General features: G+C 43.8%; 1 protein-coding gene across 18 annotated transcripts in view; it reads right to left on the bottom strand.

The window, feature by feature from the left end:
* Positions 1-1,535: 1,535 nt before the first annotated feature.
* Positions 1,536-13,466, bottom strand: part of casz1 (castor zinc finger 1) — a 152,559-nt gene continuing 140,628 nt past the window's right edge. For 16 of the 18 annotated variants that reach the window (XM_077603126.1, XM_077603158.1, XM_077603142.1 and 13 more), the window contains 8 exons: positions 13,245-13,367; positions 12,843-13,163; positions 11,170-11,368; positions 9,902-10,073; positions 8,169-8,317; positions 7,147-7,375; positions 6,136-6,498; positions 1,536-5,090 (listed from right to left, as the gene is read on the bottom strand). In XM_077603126.1, coding sequence (XP_077459252.1) covers positions 3,874-5,090; positions 6,136-6,498; positions 7,147-7,375; positions 8,169-8,317; positions 9,902-10,073; positions 11,170-11,368; positions 12,843-13,163; positions 13,245-13,367 — 2,773 coding nt within the window. In that variant the 3' untranslated portion in view covers positions 1,536-3,873. The remainder of the gene's footprint in view (positions 5,091-6,135; positions 6,499-7,146; positions 7,376-8,168; positions 8,318-9,901; positions 10,074-11,169; positions 11,369-12,842; positions 13,164-13,244; positions 13,368-13,466) is intronic. The other 2 variants (XM_077603233.1, XM_077603241.1) reach the window with 1 other exon arrangement.

The following is a 13,466-nucleotide window of genomic DNA, read 5'->3' as shown; positions in this document are numbered from 1 at the left end:
TTTTTTTTTCTCCAAACCTTATATACAGGATGCCAGCTGGCAAGCAGATGGTGATGTCTTTACCTCCATTTTCCCCTCCGCTTTTTTTTTTTATTGGGGAAAAACATCACAAGGAATTGAAGGAGGAAGAACCGGAACAGCTGTAGACGAGGGACAAACAGACTTGGCACACTGGCTACTGAACGGTGACATGTGGGAGTGGAGCCCAGCATGTGCATCAAACTAAACAGACAATGAAATCAGGGTGCCCTCTGACCAGACCCCCACCCTCCCCCATCCCCCCAACACACACACACACACAATCGAGCATTTATACCAAGTGAAAGCCATCTTGTTAGCACTATCAGGCCTTTTAAGGGAAATAAACAATTTAGTAGTATAAATGACCTTCAAGTGAACAATGGTCAATGTTTTTTTTTAACCTAAGGTAACAAAGAAAATAATCCTTAAACACAGAAAATGACACAGCTCATAGGCGTTGCCATTTTGGGTCAAATGTGATGTCAGTTATACCCATGCTTGTGCTGCATTTTGGGTCAAATGTGATGTCAGTTATACCCACGCTTGTGCTGGAGGACATTTGCGAGCGAACTGCCAGCCAGGATGTGTCTGAGCTCCGGAGAAGGCAGGGGGGGTTATAATAAAATCATCAGATGGACTTCCTCAACTAGTTCGAAGGATGCTCCGTTCTCAAGTTTTTTGTCGGAATGCCGGCTGGAGGTTAATAGTTTGAGTCATCTGCATTGGGAGAATAAAGGTTAGGAAAATGTATGTGGAGATAACTCATACAAGACTAATATTCTGATATTTGCACTTTTCTTGATGGACTACAAGATTAGTAGGCACTTTTAGCGTATTGCACATAAACACCGATAGACTCAAACAGTGACAAAGAGGCAAAGAAAGGAGGAAGAGACTTAAAGCTACGATATAACTGCTTGTTACCTGGCCACATGCAATGTGATTTGATTGCCTAAAACTATTCTGCCATTTAAAAATGTTGTTTGACCACTTGGAAATATTGGCCTTTATTAAACATTTAGGGCAGGCTTGTGATAAACTAGGACTTGACATCCATCCAAACATCCATTTATTCGCGATCTCTACTACCTGTAATTCAATCATTATTATTTGGAATGGAAGCAATTATTTTTTTTTACAAATGGGAACACATTTGGAAGGATTATCAAAGGCGGATAAATGATGGCTGATCCAAGACAAAATATTGATGAGCCTTCCAACTGAGTCCATGAGTATATTTTTTGCTTCTTCTTCTAGAGAATATGAGACAGACAAAATTGTCCCAGATGGATTATCGCAGAACAAAGCAGGGCGCAAGGTCATGAAATATGAATCGAAGCTGTGAGCAGCTGGGAACCTTAGTGTGTGTTCTTACAGTCACACACACGCACTCACACACCAGTTGTGTCAGTGACATTACAAAAAAGGCAGCAAGTGGTCCGCTTTAACCTTTGGCCCGCTTTCATCCAGCACCCCAAGGCCCCGAGCAGCTCAAGCACCACATGTACTATATATCGCCATTATAATTATATTTTCTTTATTTCCAACTTTTTACAAATTCTGCAATTTTACAGCCACACACATACACACGTAGAAACTAAATTCAAGTGATTATTGTCTCCCAGCTTCTACAGATGTCAACAAAAGGAAAAACAAACATCAACAAAAAAAATATGCAAAAAAACGAATCTAGGAAGATCTCTTGCTTTGCGAGAGAGTCCCGGGAGACATTCTGTGAACGAGCCATGCCCACAGCAAACTACAAATAAAAACTAAAACAAAACAAAACAAAAAGTTCAATGAATGAGGGACACAAAACAAAGCACACACAGAAATGACAAATGAATAAAACACGTTAAATAAAGCAGACACATTCTAATCAGTGAGTTTGAGCTTTGACATTGTAAAAATGCTTAATAGCGGAAGCAATTGTGTTCTCTTTATTAAATAATTCAGAACATTTTATCATTGAGAAAGGTCACGCCCACACACACATACACACGCACACACACACACGCGCAAACTATGATGTTATTTGTACTCTTGTCTTTTTATTATTGACATTTTTCCTTCTTGTGGTTTTCTTTTTAAAAATTCCTCAAAGAGAATTTTGTTCATTTTTTTTACAGAGGGAAATACTGTACAACCTCTTTTTTTTCTTTTCAAAACAATATCTGGAGGAAACTCATCTACGCACATCATTATGCCCTATATAATGAATATTTATTTCCAATGCCAAGCTCAGGAGATCATTTATCACCAGTGTGTCTGCTCCTCAGTCGTACACATTTGCTCAGTATAAACCAGAGTGACAGATTGATAATTTAGCACTACAATAAGAGCATTTCCATGAAGTTTAAAACATAAAATCACAGTCTGTATTAGTGTTTCTTGCTAGCATGCCAATTACCTGGCATACTCATTTTCTTGTTAACAAGGTTTCCCATCAAAAAAAGCAAAATAAAAACCAAAACAGCTTGTTTTTTTGTATGTTAAATAAATCACAAAACATTTTTGTCACACTAACATCTATTTGTGCATTAAAGCAAAGTGAACTAAAACAACAATCTTTTAAAGCAAATTCCCTGTAAAAAGTTATATATCATATATATATATATATAATTTTTTTTGTAATCCCCAGATGGTTAAAATGAAACTAAAAAGTGCAACAACACCCTAAAAATTCTCATTTTTGGAAGTTCACATAAATATTAAATAAAGATCATTACAAACTGGAGCTGGGCCCTTACAGCCACGACAGTGAACGAAGGGAGGGAAAAAAAAGAGGAAATAGTACGCCATTTGAGGCAGTTTTCGGTCTGTACAATTTTCCAACATTAAATAGACTACCTGATCCTCCTCCCCGTCCCAAACACACTACAACTAATCAATTCTTGACCTCCTTTCCCCCGCCAGCATACAGCTCCATGAATTCCCCTTTATAAATTGATATGCTTCTCACTGACAGCAACAAAACAACACCGTAATGCAAATGGTAACAAAAATAAACACGAGTCCTCCACCACCACTGTATTTGCGTAATGGTCAGCTAGTATAAAAGTGCACTATCCACACACAGAGTTGATTTCTTCCACCAGAGATGGTGGTTGATCATGAGTGGGTATGACGATGGGGCAGGGCTGGGGTTAAATTACACAGGCTGCTCATTTGGTGCCTTTTCAAAACGCAGAATGTCAGCATGGGCGAAGCTGAACTCAGCTGCCTCCTGGACCAACCAGACGGGTTGCTCCTTCGCCTCCGCCAAGGAAGTCCAATGTGAGAGAAGTGTGATTCCTCTCTCTCTCTCTTGGTGTCTCGTTGCAATAATAATATTTATACGTAATACACAAGAAAAAAAAGTTTTTTTTTAACACATCCATTTCCTCTTTAGTGATTCACTTCCCTTTTTTTATGTGTGCTTGACCCCGCAGTTCATGTGGCGTGGGCCCACAAAGTTCCTTTTCTATCATAGGACATGTATATATAGAGACAATTATTTTCCCCACACAAAAAGGTGAAAAATAAGAATAGGAATAAATTAAAGTCAAACATGCACGCACACAAAAAGACTGATGTGTAGTAAAATGCTTTACATTTCAGCTCCCGCGTGTAAATCGGGGCTAGATTCTGTGTTTCTGTTCATGTTTTTTTTTCAATGCATAATTGAATTAATATTGTTGGTCATCTTGTAAACATCATCGTAAATCATTTTTGGGCCGTCATTTTTCCTTCTGTTCTACCCGCTGCTGTTGTGTTTTAGTTGTCGCGTGACAACCTCTAAAAATGATGAATGCGGTCTCTTTCCTTCTTATTTGTTCATCGTACATCGGGTCGCTTTCCCCGTCTTTTTCTTTACGGGTTGCCATCTTGTCTATTCAATTGGGAAGCGTCAATGTGGTTAACGGAAGCGCCGTAACTCTCCCCGTTGTCCTTCTCCTCTTCTGGCTCTGCCACCGAATCATCGTTTGAGTCAGTGTTGAGTTCTTCCTCCGCATCGTCGTCGTCGTCCTCATCCTCGTCTTCCTCGTCTTCCTCCTCGGCCTCCCCGGAGGTTCCAGTGGTGTCGTCGTGAGATGCCAGCATGCCCAGCGACGTGCTGTGACCGGGTGTGCGTCGGATGGCCTCTTGGTGTATCTTCTTGCTCAGGTCCAGAGAGTCGTTGAGACCCAGCCCGGTGGCGTTTTTGAGGAAGAAAAGCGAGCTAGCGGTGTCCGTGCCCAGGTTGAGGGAGCCATCCAGGTTGATGGAGGACGGTCGGTACGGGTGGTGGTACTCGGAGCCACCGCCGCCCGTCGAGTAGGGCACCATGCTGTTGCTTCCGGGGCGGGTCAGCCCGCGGGATGCGTTCAGAGCCAGGGAGGCCTGAGCCCCCGCAGAGGAGGCCAGGTGAGGCACGGCGTCCGGTTTGGGCGAGACGGACGGTAGCTCGCCCCGCTCCTGCTTCTCGTGCTTGCGCTTGTGGGAGTCCATCTGGGACATCCCCACCACCGTGTGCTTACATTCAGGAAAGGTGCAGTGGAAGTGGGAGCACTTGAGCTTGTATTTGCAGTCGGGAATCTCGCAGTCGACACTTGAGCTGAACTGACAGAAGCCGGCGGCGCTGATCACGTCCTGCTTGCCGTGGTGCTTGCGGTGGGCCGTCACCTTGGTGCTGTCGGTGCAGCGGAAGCCGCAGCGCAGGCAGTGGAAGTGGGTACTGTTGCCGGAGAACTGGCAATCCAGGAAGTTGCAGCTTAGTGTGGACTTGAACCTCTTGAAGTCATCTAAGACCAGGTTGTCAACGCGGTCGTGGTGCTGGGCGTGCTTGTACATGTGGGTGCGCCCGCAGAATTTGTAGCCACAGTTCTCGCGGGTGCAGTGGTAGTGGGTCACCTTGAGGGAGAACTGGCACCCTGAGTCTTTGCAGTTTTCGTACAAGTCGTAGCGCCGGAAGCCCTCCAACATCATTCCCTCATCCAGCATCTTGCGTGAGGACGCCGTCTTTCGCCGCTTCCCGAACGGGGACATGTCCTCGATGATCCAGAAGCGCTTCTTGGCTCCGGCGGCCGTGGGGATGGAGATGGTGTTTCCTGGAGGAAAATCAAGTGAGGATACGCATTAATGAATAATCAGTTGCATCTCAAAGCAAAAGCCACAAACTACATAATCACATTGTGAATTCTCCTGGTAGAAACACTAATGTCCCACCTTACTCAGCCAGAAGTGGTTCACAGCTGAGTAAGCACAGAGAGCCACAAATTCTTACTCCTAATTCCCATAATGATCCAAAGAGGGAGGAGAGTGATAGATTGACTTTGGAACATGACACTTTTACAGGGTGTCCCCCCCCCTGCCTCCAAACAGAGACGGCGGAGCTGTGGGTCTTAACCGGCCCTCTCATCTGCGTGTTATTTTATGTGGGGGCACCCACCTTCTGCAACACCCTGCGGTCAACGCTAATGATGTAATCCCCGATCTGCAAGATGGGAAAAAGTGCGCCTCGATAAAACTTGAGGCGTGATCCAAATAATTGGCTTGTTAATGGAAGATTAAATGGAGGCTGTACTAACTTGAGTGCACTATTGCTGAATTACTGTATTTTGGGGGGGAATTTCAGCCAGGACATGTTTCTTTCACTTTCAATATTTCGACTTTAATAACACAATGCCTCGTTTTTGGATTTTTACAAGCGAACAAGCCTTTTGCTCGTTGCAAAATGAATGTTTCACATTTTTACAGTCACTACAGTGCTACTTTGAGACTGTGTCATTAATCCGCCCATCAGGACCTGGACTAATTTGAATCTCCATCTTCCAAAGATGCTCATTTTTTTCTAATCTAGTGGAACACATGCCGACATGTTTTGGTTGGCAAGTCATAAAGGTAGAAGAAGTAATAATTCCACATATTCTTCCTAGTGCTTATTGTGCATCTAATTGCCAGATATCTCCAACGCTTTTTACCACGTGTTATGAATTTACGTAAAATGGAAATAAAGTGTTTTTGTTTCTCTTTTTACCCCAGCCTTTTGATGCATGCTAATATCCCACTTTCCTGTCTGAGTCAATAAAAATGTTGCACATAGCTCAAAACAGAGTGACAGCTGCAGTGTTGGTTTGCTTCGGGGATAAGTACCTGCAGCGTCCTGCACTATTGGGACGTCATTTTTAACTGGCGACGGAGTGGCAATGATGGGGCTGTAAGCTGGTGTGTTGGTTGGCATGACAACACTCAGAGTGGCTCCCAGAGAGGCGCTGAGCAGAGAGTATGACAGACAGGATGGAGAGAGGAGGTATGGGAGCGAGGGCAGAGGTGGTCGGAGGAGAGCGGGGGACAGTGATGTAGCCTGGGCCGGCAGGCCAGCTTGAGGAACGGAAGGAGCAGGTGGAAGTGGTGGAGGCGGAAGAGGAGCAGGAGGAGGTGAGGAAGGAGGAACGGTTTGGCTAGTGTCAGCAGGGGTGGTGGGAGCAGAGGTGGTAGTGGTGGGGCAGCCTTGTCCTGGAGAGACAGGTTGACCAAAGAGGGTGAAGGGTGGGCAGAAGGGAAGGGTTTGGGCCACAAACAAACAAACACACACACACGCATACACGCACACGCACACGCACACACACACACACACACACACACACACACACACACACACACACACACACACACACACACACACAAACACACAGGGGCAGGAGGTAAAAAGGGAAGATAAAGATAAGAGAATGATATAAAATGAGGCCCATTCAAGACAAGTAAGCACCAGCCAGAAAAAAAAAACAATGATGACAAAGGTGGCACCACATCAGGAAATGTGAAATTACAAGCAGATATATAAATAATCATGATTAGAGATCATCCAATAAGTTAATACCTGTGTTTTCTAGTGAATACATTTTGAATAATGCCAATGCTTGATTTCCATAATTGTCTTTATGAATATGCATAATAAACTGATTGTCTGATTGGTTAAAATTTTATCCGATTTATTTCCTAACTTTGATCAAATATAGTGCCATGCGACTCTTATTTTAGATGCCTGTACTTCTAAATGAAGACATACATGCTTTCATGATGATGCGTGATGGATGACTTTGGAGATTCCCACCTGTGAGACTCATGGCAGCCTTCCCGGGTGTACTTGTGTAAAGAACTCACCTACTGGGGAGCCATCATTGCCCACGGGCGTGCTGGTGCAACTACGGTCTTGATTGGACGACTCGGAGGAGATGCCTAATGGGCTGCCCCCTCCTCCCATGTAGTCGACGTAATCGTCACCCTCGTCTACGGTGCCGGAGGAGTAGATATCGGAGTGAGCCGTCATGGCTCCTGACACCATGCAAGAGCCATGATGCATCTCATCACTTCTCTGGCTCAGTGGGATCACCTGAAATGGTGCAAAACATACATGCTTTTTAAAAGTGGAATTTAAAAGGTTTTCCCCTATTCTCCAATTCTTAGTTTTTGCCATTTATACCCAACTTTAATGTTTCATCTTCTCAAACAAAACAACGGTAGTCATTTTTTAAAGATGCTCCAGGGAACGGAAACCATTTGTTAAAAGTGAAAAAATGTCATCATTTGTGCAAAATAATAATAATGGTTTTAAGACAGTGTTGAATAGTAACTATCATACCTAGAGTTCACGTAAATAGATTTTAAATCATGATGCATTAAGAAGGAAAAAATACAAATCAAAGCTACAAAATCCCGAGTGAAAATGCAATTAGACATTTTACCTAGTAACTGGTTCGGCCATTAGTAGGAACAAATAAAATCAAGCCTTTCCTTTGACTGACAATGATTCTTTCACATTTTGTGGAGATGTTTTGCACTGCACTTCCTTGCAGAATTGTAATAATTATGCAACAATGGAGGGTTTTCAACTATGTACCACCTTTTAATGTCATGTCAATCAGATTCAAGTCTGGACTTGATTGGGCCGATCCAAAAGCAGTTTTTTTTTTCCTTTCTCCAGCCGATAAGAAATAAACCTGATTTTAGATTTCTGTGTGCAAGTACATACACATAGCAATGTGGATGAAAAAATACAAATATCTTGAGTAAATTGCTACAAAGAATGAAGTGAATGCCTGTAACAATTGTCACCCACTTGTACTTGACAATTAATCTTTTGTGAATGGCACAGATCTTTTCTCACACGCTGAGTCAGTCAGTACCTGGGATGGGACACGATCAAAGTTCTTCCCCAGCATCCGCCTCATGTGTTTGCGTGCATGTGAGGTCATTTGGTGCTTGAGCAGGAAGGAGAACAGGCAGCCTTCGCGGATGCAGTGAAAGTGGCTGTTGACTTGGTTATATTTACAACCTGGCAAAATATAGCACCAATGTTTGTAAGTTCATATTACTGTTCCAGTGAGGGTCTGCTTTCTCCAATCCTCAAATATTGCCAGTACAACAGGGGTTATTTTGATTAGATCACAGAAAGACCAATATTTGGAGCATTTTAATTTCATAATATAGCTACAGCATAAGAGAAAATGCAGGTAGCACGAATATTAGATATTCCAAGGGTGTCACGCTGAGCGAGTAAGGACTTTGGTGCGCTAAACCTGTGGAGCTCTTTTATTACACTGACATGCTTTATTCAATTAGGAATTTACATAAATAAATTCTCATTTTCTGTTGGCCAATAATACACAAACACCCTTGTGAGCCAAACTAAATACACAATTACTGCTGTATTAAATTCATTTTTCCAAGTGTCTCTGTTGTCATTTGTTCTTTTGTTCATATTTTTCAAACATCTTGTGCTCTTTCCCCCGTTTTTAAGCCCTAATTGCTTTATGATTTCAAATTTAATGAAGGTTCTGTATTGTGCCACTTAATCAAATACTCTTGTATATTAAAGGCAGGCAGAAATAATTGAGTTACATGCTGGGCAGGTTCTAGCGTGTCAGTAACCATGGCGCCTGGGTTTAAGAGCAGTATTCGTGTGTGTCATCAAATACTTGTCTCTCGCATAGGGCATGTTTAAAAACAGGCCAAGTTAAGCAAATAACAGTAACTGGCATTAGACAGTGTGCTTTCTGTCACACACAAACCAGGTAACATCATCTGTGGTGTTCAGTTTAATGTCGCTGCCATGGATACTGGCAAACCATCAATTCTTTATGACTGGAGTGTTAGCCATGTTAATCCTCTCTGTTCCCCCGCCACTGGCGCCCCACACGCCCCCGCTCAAACAATACACTTGGCAGATCCGGCTGGGGACAAAAAACAGCTGTTTCGGGCCTGGTTTTGTTTGCTTTGTCTAAGCGTTGTGAAAAGCTTGTGTAACTGCCTGAAAAAACAACAACAACAAAAAACCCAGATCACTTTTAATTCATTTGTGTGCTGTGGCAGCAGCGGCTGTGAGGCGCAGCTTCCCAGCGCAAACAGGCTAAACCAGACATGCCGGCTAATTAACTAACACAAACCTAATTGCTTATTTCTGACAGGGGCTAAAAGGAAGAGGAAAACAAAGCTCGATACCTACTGATGTTATTGCCGCTACAGTAAAACCACCTTGGGGACCTGAGGTGTCATTGAGAGTCAAATAAAAAAAAAAAAAAAAATAAAATAAAAAAAAGACCTAACCCCTCCTCTTTTCCTTGGAACACCACATTTTCTAGTCTACATCCGTAACAAAAGCTTGATAGTCAACATCAAAGAGCAAAAATTGTCCATTTTTCCACTCTAATTTAGTACCGGGGGAAAACGAGAAATCTACGCCGCATTGAACGCATCAGATCTGAGACAACGGGAAACAAACAAAGATCATGTAAATGAACGAGGGTTTTTGTTATTTACGTCTGTGGGTTTTGCTCACAGTTAAGAGGCAAAAATGTATTTTGGAAGGCATTATGGGACACAAAAAACAAATAGATTAAAAGAAAAAAAGTTTTCTTACCAAGCCTTCCACACTCCTCCCTTTTGGTGAAATATTTGAAGCCATTGGCAGCACGGCGCTCGGCCTTCTCATGCTTCTTAACGTGCCACGGCAGCTTGGTGGTGATGTTGGTGACGAAGTAGCAGCCGGGCCGCAGGCAGTGATAGTGGCCCCGCATTCGGAATTCACAGTGCTGCACAGACGATAGACGTGAAGGATTTCATTATCCCATGTCCGTTTTTTTGTTCAAAACCAAATCATGTTATCGATGATCAAAGACTCCCTTGAAAATTCACTAATTTCGTCATATGCAGTTTCTGGGTGTGATGACAAGTAGGCTTTTTGTTGTTGATGATGACGACAGGGCCTATGTCCGATTATTATTATTAAAATGAGATATTGCATCTCAATGGGAAAATGTAAACTTGATGTTTTGGGTGTCTTGTATGGATTGATCACATATGGTGCAAAATTTAATTAGCTTTAAACATCAGATCGTTTGATGAATATTTGCTCCAGGCCGTGAAAGCATATTTTCATGATTTTTGATAATTTCATTCTTATCCTTTGGCATACTGACACCTTGTCTTGACACGCTTTATCAACTTTTAGCTCAACAACAGCACTTCTGATTTCAATTTCTAGATGAAGTACTCCCTGTTGGAGCATGGCCCCTATCTCAGAAGAAGAAGGCGTCGCCCCTCCTTTCGGACATGTCTGTACACCACCATCTGTTGGTGAGGCCCACATCCCAAAGGACTGAGTTAAATAAGATCTGGTCTGTTCAAGAGATGGAAGCCAGGGGGAGGGAGGGCAGCGAGGCGCTGGGTGAAAGGAGGGGGCTACGGGGGGGAGGTAGAGTTGCTTTTGCGAAAGGGGTGATTTTCGACACGTTAATGAATTCATTTAAATGCTTTCCCAAATATGGGTTCATGACAGCGAGCAGGGGCTGCCATTTAAGTTTCATTTGGAAAGCATTCCGCTGATTTTTGCTCTATTCCAGGCAGCCGTGTTTACTGTGCCAGTGACAATGATTTATTGGGTAATATCAGCTAAATTGGCCTTTTCTGAGAGGAGAATGCGGCAGTCAAAATGACATTATTGACATATAAACAGGCATTACTGGGGTGACTTGACTGTCTTTTTCAGCTGAGATGGAAGACGGCAAGCCACGCTTGTGAAAGCCTTGAGTCCAATCACCTCAAATAGTGCTCTAATGGGCAGCATACTTCATGCTTAGAGAACACTTGGAGAGGGGGTGACAGCAGGTATTATTCCAGCGCACTCACCTGGTTGGGACACAGACACTGAAGGGAGTAGTAGGAAAACTGGTCACGGACATTGACCAGGTTGTTGTTGGGGTTGATGTGGTCCAAACAGTGGGACTCGGCCTTGCCGGAGGTCTTGCACACGTACTTGCAATTCCCGAACAGACAGTGGAAGTGGAACTTGTTTGAGTACTTGCAGTCTGTTGCCAAACAAGGATCGCTGGATAAATCCAAAGCAAAAATTGTGAGTTAAGAGAGGCGCAGAAAGAGAATTAATTCAATGTATTATGAATTAATTCAATGTATCAGGATTTTCAAGAAAAACATATACAGTGGTACCTCGTCATACGACCGTTCGTCATACGGAATTCTCGTCTTACGGGGGAAATTTCGATCGAATAATTCGCCCGTGATGCGGTCAAAATTTCGTGATGCGACCAAGCCAGGTTGCCATGGCATTTTTTTTGGCATATCTTTCGTGTATAACAATATTTACGAGCACCGGATGAGCTATTCAGACCAGGAAACGCACAACGCGCATGCGCGGTGAAAAGAGGGCTTTCTGGGTAATGAAGTATACTCGTGCTCGCAAAAGCATCCCCGGTAGCAACTCTATCATAGGCGCCGTTCGAGGGGATGCGAACACAGATGCTACAAGCTAAAAGGAGCCGCTAGCCAGCGCCCCCGAAGCTCCCATAAGCAACGGGGCGATCGCTGATAAAAGACTCTGCTCGTTGGCTGCTCATAAGAACATCAGGGGCACTGGCTCGCTACAGCATCCCCGGTAGCAACTCTATCATAGGCGCCGTTCGAGGGGATGCGAACACAGATGCTACAAGCTAAAAGGGAGCCACTAGCCAGCGCCCCCGAAGCTCCCATGAGCAGCGGGGCGATCGCTGATAAGACTGCTGCTCGTTGGCAAGTGGTCGTGCGTTCTCCGATTGTGAGGACATTTGTGTGCATCATTTTCGGAATATTTTGAAGGGAATAGTACGACAGCAAACAGCCCATGGATAGCGAACGTGAGGGTGGAGTGTTTGTTCTGTTTACGAGTGCGTCGTGTGGAAAACAAACCGAAGCCCCCCGCCCCTTTTGTGCGTCTCTCTCTCCCCTCGGCGAAATCCACCCAATTTTAGTTAGATTAAACACTTTATTTCTATTAAACCACTCGTTATTTATTACTTTGTCAATATATGGCGAATTATAAGAAATAAAACATTTTTTTCAATCCAATATCCTGTTTTTGGTGTTTTTTTCAGAGAGTTGGAACGAATTAATTTGTTTCCCATTCATTTCAATGGGAAACTTTACCTCGAGTTACGAGTATCTTGTCATACGAGCTCAGTCCCGGAACGGATTAAGCTCGTATCTCGAGGTACCACTGTAATTGATATGCTTTGTGGAGTTCACTTCTTTTGATCACTGTGTGAACCTCACTCCGTGGGGGACTAATGGAGATGTACTAACACACACTGCTTAACCACTTCAAACGAATGCCTTTTCTAAAGCAAAACAGCCCTTTCAGTAAAGGATATCTGCTTTGTGTGGAATGTATAGCTATAGGCCATAGTATTCTTGGAGAGCATGATGCAGGGTATGCAGTGTATGTGTGTTTGCTAGAAGGTGACAGCGCGGAAATGCAAATGAAAAACTATGCGGCTATCTCTAGTGTTGAGTGTTTGAGTTTTCCATACTTTTCCTGGAACTGCAGAAAACCAGGTTTGACTTGGGGCTTGGCATTCTCTAGCGAGGTGGTGGCCAGAGGGGAGTTGGCAGGCAGGTTGGGCATGGAGGCGGGCATCTGGGGGATGCTGCCGGTCAGCTGCTTCCAGGCCAGCAGCGAAGGGGGAGGCGAGTTGTAGCCACCAGAGGAGGGGAGGTGCGCCACATCCACCGAGGGGTTGTTGGCCATGGAGACGGGGGCGGCGGGCCGCAGCGGAACACCTTCGCCGGACGCCTTGCCCTCGCTGAACGGAGGCTCCGACTTGACTTTCAGAGTAGCTCGCAGGTGGAAACTGTAACACACGATCTTGTTTTTGAGGCTGATAGAGCACAAGGAATGAGGTTTTCCAAGATTTAACTATTACAGAACCTACTTTGCATGTTTTATGGCTCCGTCCACAGTACTAAAAAGGGCGCCGCAGTCCTCTACCAGACAGTGAAAGTGCACTTTCTGGAGGAAGTCACACTGAGCCTCACAGAAGTCATCTGTGTCAAATCTTTTGTAGACAGAGAGGAAATGATTCAGGCCCAAAAAAGTAATAATCAAAAGAAGTTAAAATCGAACATGTTAGGTCAAATGAAGATACTCACACAAG

This window comes from Stigmatopora argus, chromosome 1 (assembly GCF_051989625.1).
Source record: "Stigmatopora argus isolate UIUO_Sarg chromosome 1, RoL_Sarg_1.0, whole genome shotgun sequence".
Lineage (NCBI taxonomy): Eukaryota > Metazoa > Chordata > Actinopteri > Syngnathiformes > Syngnathidae > Stigmatopora > Stigmatopora argus.
Note: the sequence above shows the minus strand (reverse complement) of the source record. Positions and strands in the feature narration are given on the sequence as shown.